A 12,781-nucleotide genomic window follows, 5' to 3' on the forward strand; every position below is an offset into this window, starting at 1 on the left:
TGAGTCGAGCTAGAGCAAAAATGACAGTGTACTTTCAGACATGGTGTTTAAAGAGGAGCTATTACACTCTTTCACAAAGTCTGGTTGTTCTCAGGCTCTACTAGAACAGGTTTTCCTGCTTGAATGTTGATTATTCTCCTCATATTCTCCATTGTTTGCGGCTCCTCTCTTCCCAGTCTGTCAGTAACGCTCTGTTTACTTCCTGTCTCTATGAAGCCCCTCCTTCTGAAAAGCACACTGTGCTCTGATTGGTCGGCTGGAGCAGTGTGTTGTGATTGGTCGAGCGCTTCGAGTGTGTTTGGGAAATGTCCCGCCCCTTACCATAACCATAGATATCATATAAAGGCTAGATGTCTTAAGGCGGAGTCACTTCCGGCATCACCGGCGGCCATCTTAGGACAGGGCTCTGTGAATTAAGGTGAGTGAGCAGCACGCACACAAATCCTCTTATCTCGCTGAAATCTGGACGGATTTACAAACGGTTTGGTTTCTTACAAACGTTATTAACGTGGCTATAATTCTGAATGCTTAAACATTTTGAACATAATTATTCATATGTATACAGTATAATAGCTACAGCTCTGACGTTTATAACAAACCAAACCGTTTGAAAATCGGTAGAAAATTGAGCAAGTTATGGTTATTTAAAAGTACATGCACCATGTTATGAGTGAGCGAGCACCCTGTCGTAAGATGGCCGCCGTGTGCGGATGTCGAGCTCCATTGGCCAGCAGCGCGGACGAGACATCTAGCCTTTATATGATATCTATGACCATAACCGCCAGTCTAACACACTACTGACTAACTCACAACTAGTATTCAGTACAACAACACAATAGCGCACTATTTCTGAAGCCACATGAAGATTTTTATAGGGAAAAGACTGACATGTGCTCTTAAATTCATTGTAATATGTCTCGTCACGTATAGCCATCAACGTTTAACAAGCAAAAGTGAAGATTCATGAATGGAGAAGCTCTTAGTTTAAGCTCTGGATTAAAACTGTACTATGAATTGCTCTGGATAAGAAACATAAGTGAAGACTAATGCGTATTATAAAGCTTTTTCCCCCGGTCTCAGGCTTCCAACCAAACTCAGGAGACAGACGGTTGTGAAAAGCTTGAACGTTGTCATTGAGATCAATCTGAAATGATGCAAAAAAAAAAAGATGTTCTTGTATCTCGTGCAAATATCTAAACATTCAACTCCTTCAGGAAAAACCACATGAATTTTCCATGTTTTCAACATGTAGTTCACATGGGAACGGTTCCAAAACCACGTTTCCCATGCGCAGAGTACTGTACGTGATCCACATGTGAAAATCATTTACTTAAGAAGCAAAATGACTTTAGATATAAAGTCAGTTTTCTGGAAAAAAAAAGAGTTTAAGCTTAAAAAAAGAACAAGAATCTGCCAATGAGGTCAGAAAATCATCTTGTTTTCCCTTTGAATTACATTTATTTTTCTGGCCCCATTATGTGTTCTGAGTTGTTTCAAGCACAAACTCACTTCATTTTGATCAATTTGTCAGAAAACAATTCTTCATATCTTCAGTCATTTGTGCTTCTCCAGTAAATGTGTCTTGATTTCAGAATGTTTAGGGTATTTGTGCTGGAAAACAAGACAGAAACACAGAGGAAGAGCATCATTTTTTAGCCGTGCACTGAAACACGTTCTAGGAAGGAAGCGCTGGTGGAACTGGCGTCCGTGTGAAGGTTTGGGACTCGGATGTGCTTGTGAAGGCATTACGCCGGTGAACGAGATCTTCTGTCCAGAGGGACGTCTGCTCGACTGGTGGCGTAATCCGAGAGACGAGCAACAAATGGAGGATTATAAGCACTAATGCCAACATTACACGAGGATATTAATGCTAGATTTCCTTCAAATCAGCACTGGAATGATCTCACAGCTTGATTTATTTCTTAAAGAGGACATTTTATGCTTTTGTCCATGTTTGTCTTTCTTTAGTGTGTAAATGTTGCTGTTTGAGGATGAAAAGGAGAGTTCTTCTCTATATCAGTGTCAGTGTTTCTGAACTCCTGAAACGCCTCCATTGTAGTCTTGAGTTTACAAACACGTCACAATATTCCTCATTATAATAATTAATGCGCAGAATAAAGGGGCGGGGCCTGGTTGAGTTAGTTAGTAGTGTGTTTAAACTGGTGGTTATAGTAAGGGGCGGGACATTTCCCAAACACACTCGAAGCGCTCGACCAATCACAACACACTGCTCCAGCCGACCAATCAGAGCACAGTGTGCTTTTCAGCGATGCGGAGGAGGAATTCGCCAATGAACTTGTAGTTGAGGATCGCAGTGATGATGATAGTGATGAATAGGGTCCTTTTGTATCACATGATTGCAGTTGTTTTACAGGCAGAGTTAGCGAAGGCAGAGTTAGCAGTTAGCGGAGGCAGAGTTAGCGGAGGCAGAGTTAGCGGTGGCAGAGTTAGCGGAGGCAGAGTTAGCGGTGGCAGAGTTAGCGGGGGTAGAGTAAGCGGAGGCAGAGTTAGCGGTGGCAGAGTTAGCGGGGGTAGAGTTAGCGGAGGCAGAGTTAGCGGGGGTAGAGTTAGCGGTGGCAGAGTTAGCGGAGGCAGAGTTAGCGGTGGCAGAGTTAGCGGGGGTAGAGTAAGCGGAGGCAGAGTTAGCGGTGGCAGAGTTAGCGGGGGTAGAGTTAGCGGAGGCAGAGTTAGCGGGGGTAGAGTTAGCGGTGGCAGAGTTAGCGGGGGTAGAGTTAGCGGAGGCAGAGTTAGCGGAGGCAGAGTTAGCGGTGGCAGAGTTAGCGGGGGTAGAGTTAGCGGAGGTAGAGTTAGCGGAGGCAGAGTTTTTACAGGGTAGCCTTCATTCTTTCTTGTTGATGTGTTTCTGGCAACTAGTTCATAGGCTCGATGGATATTACCAGTAACTTGTATTGGTCAGCCCATGGCTGTCACATTGTTTAGTTTGTTTATGCAACAATAATCTAAAGGCGGTCGCACACCGTACGAGAAGCGCAGCGCCACGTCTATGACAACTCGAGGTATCGCACACCGGACGCACACTTTATGGCCAGCAATATAGTTATGTTTAAGGACATTATGGAATTAAGATCATGTCTGTACTATGTTATGATTGTACTGTACAATTAAATACACTCGTTGCTGAGTCTGCAGTCTGAACACTTTACCTCAGAGCGTCCGTTAACTGAATGAATTGAGAATATCTCCTGAAAATCCGATAACATCAGCAGTTTTCATCCGCGCAGCTGATTTCTGTAAATGAGTGTAAAACTGAGTGTATATTGCAGCACATGGTGAAGTCAGTATACATTAACGACGATCTGAGACAATGTACACTCATAGAGAATAATGTGTTAAAGACGTGGCGCTGGGCTTCTCGTCTGGTGTGCGACCCCCTTTACACATACGGAAATATAGTAGGCTAATTCTGACATTAACTGATCCTGTTAACCGTTGCCAGTGCGCCCGCGCACTGAAGCGTTATTTATTTATTTAATTCAAAATTACTATCAGATTTAATGTTATACCAGAGCCCGTCTACGGAGAGCCTGTCCACTCCCTATTAAGCCCTATTGTACCGAATTTTGGTTGTAGTACCACCAGAGTTCCACTGGGGGCGCTCGCCATGAGTGCAAAATGAATGGGAGTCAATGGGGCTAGACGGCTAAATTTGTCTCTTTCACCCGATTGCCGTTGAGAAATCTCAGATGTGATTGTAGATTTTGCAAGTTCAACATGGGTTTTAGGTCGAAAGTTGAATGAACGAGTACTTATGTCGTTTTGATTTCTTACAGGTTGAGTTGTTGTTGCCCATAACACGCTAGCATTCTGCTAATGACGTCAGCATTCTGACGTCATTGACATTTTGAAAGACTTTTTTAAATCAAATAAGTGACTCTAAAAAATCTAACACCCAGCAATGTGTAATTTCTTTGCATCTCCTTTCGAATACAACATTCAAATTACTAGACAAAAAATTATATCCTGAGAAAAGTGGATTTTGAGGGGTATACCGCCATTGACCTCCATTCATTCTGCACTCGTCCTGTGAGCGCCCTCATATGGAATCAGAGTGGAACTGCAACCAGTTCAGAAGCCGGAAGTGTAGTGAGAGTGAAACTTCTCGCCATATTAGACATTCTCTGGTTATACCTTGACAAACTATACATAATTAAAAAGATATAATACTCAAGTTTCAGTATTTGACCACTATTGTATTCTGAGAAACTCATAGTGACAGTTATGTCTTAATTTGTGTCAGGAGTTATGAAATGAAAAAATGAGTCGATACCTTTAATATGAATAATGCGCGTCAGCCGCTTTCATTCATAAAAAACTCCGTGCTGTCGTCATGACAGCGATACACAAAACAACGTCCTTCAGGGCTTTAGCTCAAAAATGTGCAGATTTGGAGAAATATTGATAGATTCTCATAGATTTACATCATATTTCTATAGACAGGAATAATATTTATTGAATTTATACCCAAATGCGTCGATGTAATCTTTATGAGCATTTGGTATTCCGATACTGTGTTTTTTAATTCATACCAATAGCCTGAGGGCGCTACATGCACAATAATAGTCCATATATGGAACATGAAGAAGAGCCATGACCATGTGACATTCCAGGACGTCACTTATACACACACATAGATATAAACACTAGATGTCGCCTTGGGGTTCTAAACATGCGTCAAAACCGCCGCCATCTTTGAACAGGGGTCTTGCCATAGGAAGTAGCTAGGTAACGCTGCTATCTCCGCCTATACTTCAATTTTATGGATGATACCGGACTTTTGTGCTGCGTATGGATGTTCACACGAACGAAATCTAAACCAGACAGCATGGGATTAGATTTTCTCTGTGGATGGTAGTAGTCAAGTTGTTTTTTTATAAGTTCAGTGTACATTTCTCTGCTTGGAGGAAGAAAATGAACTGTGATTCTCGCACAGCTAATGAACTGTGAATATTCTTTAGATATTATTTGAAATAACTCTTGTGTTTAAAATGTACAATATGCAGGAGTTGATCCTCAATACCCACTTTTGGCTGTGATGTGCTGTGTTGTTCCTAACTTTTGATTTTTTACCGATTGTACTCAAACCTTTTAATAAAAAAATAAAATAAAAAAAACCTGTAAGTACAGTCCTAATAGTATGCTGGTCCTCTCCCTGTCAATCTTCAAACAGTACATCCATGATTATTATACATAGAATTCCGCAAATCTTGTGTGCGTTTTGCACAAGGACAGTGGGCTCAAGGGCTTGTTTCTTTTCCTTGCAAACTGGGGATGGAGGTGTGGAAGGACACTGAAATTTGTGAAAATGTCAACTGTTTAAATCCTTTCTTTAAAGTGAATTTCGTTTTGTATAAATTGTATCTTAATTTTAATAAATTTTATTCATCAACAAATTGCTTGTTGATATAATCATGGAGGCGTCCGCGCGGTCACTTACTTATTGCACGTTAACTGGAGCGCATCTCATCCTAACTTAACGAAACTCAGCCTATGCCTCACACAGACAAGAGAAATACATCAAATACACAAAGCTTAAATAGTCTTTAAACGAAATAATTTAAAACGAAAGAAAAAAGCTAGGCTACTCTCTGATTATGTAATCCATTATGTGCATTTCTCTCTCTAGGCGCGTTCACTACGGAGATGGCGATCGTCAACTTCATCTCTGCAGCCGAGTCGACACTGTCAGAAGTTTATTAATAAAAATCAATGCACGCGTCACCGGATTTACAAATGCACTTCTTGCTTGTTGCACGCACACATATTATGTCGAAATAACGAGATATTATGTTGAAATAACATTATTCTTAATAAAACATCTTTTAGAATATTTGATTGAATGCTGAATGTTGCGCTTGTTCAATTTAATAAAATTAAAAATTTAATTGTGATCATTAAAATAATTGAATATTAAATATTTAGTGGCCAAGTTTTGCTCATTTATATATGTATTATATAGCAATAGTTTATTCTAAGTTTACTCAAGTGGAAGAATGTGACTAATAAACGTAGGCCTACTAGCACTATGCATTATATTTTGAAAAAGAAGTAATTATCTTAATATCAAAACCTTAAATTTCCTCTGGACTCAATGATAAATACATGACTGACCGTTGGAACGAACCATAAAAACTAGAACATCGCATTCATGACGATTTATGGTGATTTTATTTCCGTTAGACCTTTGCCTACATTGACGCTGATGCATTAAAGAGGAAGGGCTCCCCTGTTCCAAGATGGCGGCTCTATTGACGCATTCGTTCCAATGAACTGCCGTATACAAGGCGACATCTAGTGTTTATATCTATGATACACACAAAGCTATAACAAGAGATCGCGCTGTAACATGCAGATACAGATGTTTTGAAGACAATAAACATGATTGCACTGATATTTGAGTTACCTGTGTTTTTCAAGCCATGCCAGGTATTTTCATAATGATAGATTATATTTATAATGTAATGCTAATCTATATAGACTATCATTGTGCAGAACACTATCCAATAGTATATTTTCTGTCTGATTTTTTTTATCTGAAGCCAAATTAGATCACAGAAGATTATTTAAAATACTCAACGTGCGTTAAAAAGTAAGTTTAGAGCACAAACATGGTTTTAATCTCATAAATTGTCGTGTATTGATGGTGTGCTAAGCTAACATGCTAGCTAGCCCTTGGTGCACCTGCTACCTAGAAGTTATACTTTTATTATTTTTTGAATGCTACCTGAAATGTGTCTTTATTCAAGAAATGCATTTGTTACAGTTTAAAATGTGAGATAAACTTTGAGAAAAGAAATTAGGGACTGAAACCCTATGAATAGCCTGTGAATAGCCAGTCGTTAGTAGCTATAATGCAGACAAAAGAAATGCATATTTCGAGCCATAACCAGGCTGGAGAGGTGTGAATGTGTGCAGGGGGAGACTGAGACTGAATGGGGATCGTCTGCACCACAAAACAATAGAGACAATATACTGGATAGATGGTTAGAAGATGACAATAAACATCAGTAGCATTTTAGCGTCAAATCAAAATAAAGTCATTTGACATGGTCTTGAAAAACATTTAACTAAATACAGAGTTTTGGACTTATTATCTTCAGATTTTAAACATAGAATGTTTAGACATATGGCTTTAGCTGTAGTGCATTTCTAGATTGCTCCAGTGCCAACTTCAATTTTATTTTCATGAGGATGTTTCATAAAAATTAATTTCTAATAATTTTACAAAACTTTGAAGCTATTTATAACAATTTTTGTCATTATGACAATAATTAATTCTACATTTACAATAAACTGCCAGGTGTCAGCTTTCAAATGAGATCATACTTGTGCTTTTAATGCAAAGGGTTCATGAACTGTATCTGTTTCAGTTTGGGTATGTCATTTCTGGGGATTTTTCAAAAGTGGGGTTGCAGCTTAACAGGTTAAACACAAACACAGATTTGGTAACCTCCTCCTGTCATGCTCTCCGTCTATCAGCCTACACTACGTGGATCGTTATCTCTAGGCCTACACTCAATGAACAACATCTCAACACTAAATTAAAGGCCTGTCTCCTATAGACGCCTGTCTCAAATACAAGCCGGTGCAGTTCGGCGATTTGGGAAAATAAAACCCCGGGCTATTTTTTGAAGTTTTACGGTTTTCGAAATAAAAGATGTAGATTGCACTGGATGTCAGCTTGCTTATTTTGCTCAAGATCAGGATTTATTGAGTCCACATGTCATGAAAACTAGAAACTGCTTCTAACCGAGAGCGTTGTTCAAACACACAACTCTGCGATGCTGTTTGCGAATGTTCGTTAGACCGATGGTTTCGGGAAACACAGACTCGTTGAACTGTGATGATAACGACTGAACTTGCGACCATAGTTGGCTAACGATGCTTTTGGGAAACCAGAGCGTAACTGACAGACTGGGAAGAGAGGAGCTGAAAATAATCAGCATTCACGCAGGAAAACCTGCTCTAGTCGAGCATAAAACAACACCTTTAATAGTTTTAGTTGCACTTGCACTGCAGAGGAGGGATATTAATGAGATGTTGAGACTGTCCTTATTAACGGCCTCAATAATGATCTGTTCTCAGGTGCTTCATCTGGTTTAATACATCAAAAGTTTCTCTCAGAAAGCGAGGTCGCTGAGAATCTCCTGCTGTTTTGTAACGATGTTCCCGGATCCGGAGCATCGAGCCCGAAACCTGCCCGTGGCTGGACCGGAGCAGACGTCTTAATGATTCGATTTCAAAGGAGACACCAGGAATCTTTGATCTCCCCCGTTTTAAACTTTTAATTAAGCGCTGAGAAGCGTTGGAGTGTCACACATGCGAGATGAATGGTGGTCGGTGAGTCTCACTGACTCAACGGGCTTCACCTTTTCAGCTGAAGTACAGGGATCAATATCTGCTATGTGTGACTGCGCCACGCTGGACTGGACAAATGAATGGGCTGTATATTGATAAAAGGTGAATTAAATATTAATTAGGGTGAATGGGCAGAGTCAATCCCCCAGACACCGACAAATAACATTTCATTTATCCAATCCGGCAGATTGAGCTCGATGCGAAACAACCTCGTGTTCAAGACGGAGAAATGGCTCAAATTGAACGAATGCTGCTTTCACTATTGAAATGACCATAATTAATGTACAAATTGGTAATATTCACATCTTTTCTACAACTCAACTTCTACCACTTGCAAAGTTGCTTACCACTTGCTTCTACCACTTGCAAAACAAACAACCGAAATGAAAGATGGATGGATGGATGGATGGATGGATGGATGGATGGATGGATGGATGGATGGATGGATGGATAGATGGATAGATGGATAGATAGATAGATAGATAGATAGAGATGGATGGATGGATGGATGGATGGATAGATAGATAGATAGATAGATAGATAGATAGATAGATAGATAGATAGATAGATAGATAGATAGATAGATAGATAGATAGATAGATAGATAGATAGATAGATAGATAGATAGATAGATAGAGATGGATGGATGGATGGATGGATAGATAGATAGAGTAACAAATAAAAAATAAATAAATACATACATTCATACATATATACAGTAAATAAATAAAATAAATAAATAAATATAAAAATACTAAATTCCTATATGCGTATAGTAAGTAAATAAATAAAATAAGAATAAAATGCTGTAATATTTGACCTCTTGAACCCTTTTTCTGTGAAGAGCAGCAGTTCAGCAGATCACATGATGAACGTCTGCGACACACACCTCTGGATATCAGTGTGTGACGCACATCTCTACCTCCTCACACACACACACACACACACGCAGCCGGCTGCTGTCCAGAACACACACTCGACACCGCCAATCTCATCTGGCTCCTGGCGCTCGCTGAGTGATAAATAAAACTGGTTTGTTGGCTGGCAGCGTTTGAGGAATTGAAACGTAACAGGGTTTGTGTGTCCAAACACTGAACGAGCAGATAAATCAGGTTTATGATGCAGCGTTTCACCGAGAGACTGACTCTGATGACTTCAGTGATGCAGGAACACAGGCTAACCATGTTTTAATCATGAGAAATAACGTGTTAGGCTGGAAATTAATATTCATTAGCATAAGGTCATTTTAGACCTTTGTTTTTAAGTGAAATATTGAGAGAAAAAAAGAGGCAAAATTCACATTTATATTTTTGCATGCAATTTCTTTTTTTGCTTAATTGAACTTGCATGTTCTCTGCATTTATTGCAAAAACGTACTAAACAAACGATTAAACGACAGACAGACAGACAGATCTGGCGCAAAATCAGTCCATAAGGGGAGCAATAACAATCATAAAAAAGTTCTGAGATACGAGAACGAACACGTCACAATATTCCTCATTATAATAATTAATGCGCAGAATAAAGGGGCGGGGCCTGGTTGAGTTAGTTAGTAGTGTGTTAAACTGGCGGTTATGGTAAGGGGCGGGACATTTCCCAAACACACTCAAAGCGCTCGACCAATCACAACACACTGCTCCAGCCGACCAATCAGAGCACAGTGTGCTTTTCAGAAGGAGGGGCTTCATAGAGAGAGGAAGTAAACAGAGCGTTACTGACAGACTGGGAAGAGAGGAGCCGCGACAATGGAGAACTTGAGGAGAATAATCAACATTCAAGCAGGAAAACCTGTTCTAGTAGAGCATAATATGGCCTCTTTAAAATATCTGCATGTTTTGCAGTTGTATGTAATCAGTCTAAAAACACTTATTCTTTAACTAATCTTGAGTCTGAACTCCTGAACACAGCAGCATCAAGTTTCTCCTTCATATCTGTGAAAAATAAATAAGCCTTTGGCTTGTAATGGATGTAGTCTGGGTTAGTGGTGTTCATCCGGTCGTTATGTGGTCATATTCATCTGGGAAATATGTGGGCAGAGCAGATGAACACCCCATTAAGACATTAATAAACACGTCTGACACCATCACATTCCCTCAGGAGAGCCAGCGGGGGAACTCTGGTCACGTTTAGAGCTTTATTTCAGTGATAAAACAAAAGCACTGTTTTTTCATGCTCAATTTTGAGATTTTGCTCTTTTGCTTCCAGAAACAAGAGGGAAGCGGTTTGCTTTTGTCATGTGAACATCTGACTGGAATTAAGTCTGTACTCTGATTTTTGGAAATAATCACATAATTATTGCACGTAGTTATTGACTTTTGCACTTTTTTAACCTTGTTTTGGTGCTCTTCAAAAATTGCCTTTTTTTTGTCAATGAAATTAATGTACTATTTAGTTTAAGTTTTTTATTTAATATTATTTATTTATTTATTTAATATTTTGTATTTTTGGGGGATTTTTTTATACTAAATTATATTTACGCTATATTCATAATCCATTTATTCACTTTTTGAGCATAGAAAAATGAAAATTAAATTTCCAGCTTAAACTGTGGTAAATCTTGAATGCTTTAAGAGCGACAGACTGAAGTTTGATCTCTGTTCAAAGACGACACTTGGCAGATTATTGCTGAAGTGAAAAAAGTTTTAAAAAGTTAACTTAAAAAAAGTTACAGAATTTTACGTGTTTTGTTATGATCTTTTTATATGAAATATATATTTTCAAAATCATGTTTTACTCTAAAACTGCAAGAAAATCAAAGCCATGAATCTAAACAAGTTGTTTAAACAAGTTAGATAATGATCATTCAGTGAGAGTGTGTTCGACTGCAGTACCAAACGCTTCCACTGTGCACAAGTGTGACGATTTTTACAGGACCATTAAACCTGTTCGAATCATGTCCATGATTTATTTGTGTGTTCACATAATAAGTGCCAAAACCTTTACCAAGTTTTGTAATACGGAAGCCCTGAACCGCAAAGTAAAAAAAAAAAAAAAAAATTCTAGCATTTCGAGATTAAAGTCGAAACATTATGAGAAAAAAGTCGTAATATTTTGAGATTAGTCAAAATTACGAGAATACAGTCTTCCGTAAAAGTTCTTTGTGTGTGTGTGTGTGTGTGTGTGTGTGTGTGTAGTGTGTGTGTGTGTGTAGTGTGTGTGTGTGTGTGTGTGTGTGTGTGTGTGTGTGTGTGTGTGTGTGTGTGCGTGACTGTGTGTGTGTAGATAAATGCATTTGTGAAGTCGAACTGCCTCAGACATGGATCTAAACAAAATAGTAGCATTTTATTAATATCTAATGAGTGTGTTTACTATATACTAATATAGTAGCTAATCTTTCATCTCGAAATATTTTGACTTTATTCTCGTAATTTTAGAATTTTTTTTTTTTTTTTTTTTTACGTTGTGGTTCAGGGCTTCCGTATTTGTACCATTTCAACGAAGTAAAAAACTAATAATTAAAAAACGTACATTTTTTCTGACAAAATGTCCGCAAAGCACGAGAGGTTGCACCAGGTCTCAGTCAGCGGCTATGATCGTGTGTGTTCTGGTCCTGGTTCTGGTCTCACCTGTGGTCGTGGGTGTCCGGTGACCAGGCAGGAGAGCTCCAGTGTCTCTCCCTCTCGGATGGTGTAAACCCTCTCGGAGTAACGCTCCTCCTCCACGTTACACGCGTGACCCGAGTGCACGATACGAACAGTAGGAGGCGCTGTGGAGAGAACACACACAATCACTCTTTACTATTATTGCTCGTATTGTTAGCAGGTTAAAGTTCACAAACATACAGCAATAGCAGATCTAACCTTGCATTATACTGTTAAATGTGCCGTTTTTGAAAGTAAAAAAGAACAAGCCATCTTATAATTTACAGTAAAGAAAAAGCATTCCCCAAAAGGAATTCCCTGAATAACATTTTTTTTAAAAGAAGTCACCAAAGCTGCAATTATTTGCTGAAAAATACAGTAAAAATTGTGAAATATTATTCTAATGTAAATCATCTGTTGTCTATGTGAATATACAGTAAAGTGTCATTTATTCCTGTGATCAAAGCTGAATTTTCAGCATCATTACTCCAGTCTTCAGTGTCACATGATCCTTCACAAATCACTCTAATATGAGGATTTGATGCTCAGGAAACATTTATGATGATTATCAGTGTTGAAAACAGTTTGTGGAAACCGTGATACATTTTATTTTCCAGTATTATTTGATGAGAAAGTTCAAAAGAAAAGCATTTATTTGAAATAGAATCTTTTGTCACATTATAAATAACGTTACTGTAACTTTTGACCAATTTAATGCGTCCTTTATGAATAAAAGTATAAATTTCTTACTCCAAAAATCTAACTCCAAACTTTTGAATGGTTGTGTATTACGGTTTTTACAAAAAACAACAACTATTTTTAAC

The 12,781-nt window shown here is 38.6% G+C and overlaps 1 protein-coding gene across 1 annotated transcript in view; it reads right to left on the reverse strand.

Annotated features, from left to right (window-relative positions):
• The window catches only part of LOC311304607 (MAM domain-containing glycosylphosphatidylinositol anchor protein 2), a 195,486-nt gene that overhangs the window by 133,682 nt on the left and 49,023 nt on the right, over positions 1 to 12,781 (reverse strand). The window contains exon 2 of the mRNA XM_084431730.1: positions 11,943 to 12,082. Coding sequence (XP_084287856.1) covers positions 11,943 to 12,082 — 140 coding nt within the window. The remainder of the gene's footprint in view (positions 1 to 11,942; positions 12,083 to 12,781) is intronic.

The sequence above is a fragment of the Rutilus rutilus genome (assembly GCF_951802725.1).
Source record: "Rutilus rutilus genome assembly, chromosome: 15".
In the NCBI taxonomy this organism is placed as follows: Eukaryota; Metazoa; Chordata; class Actinopteri; order Cypriniformes; family Leuciscidae; genus Rutilus; species Rutilus rutilus.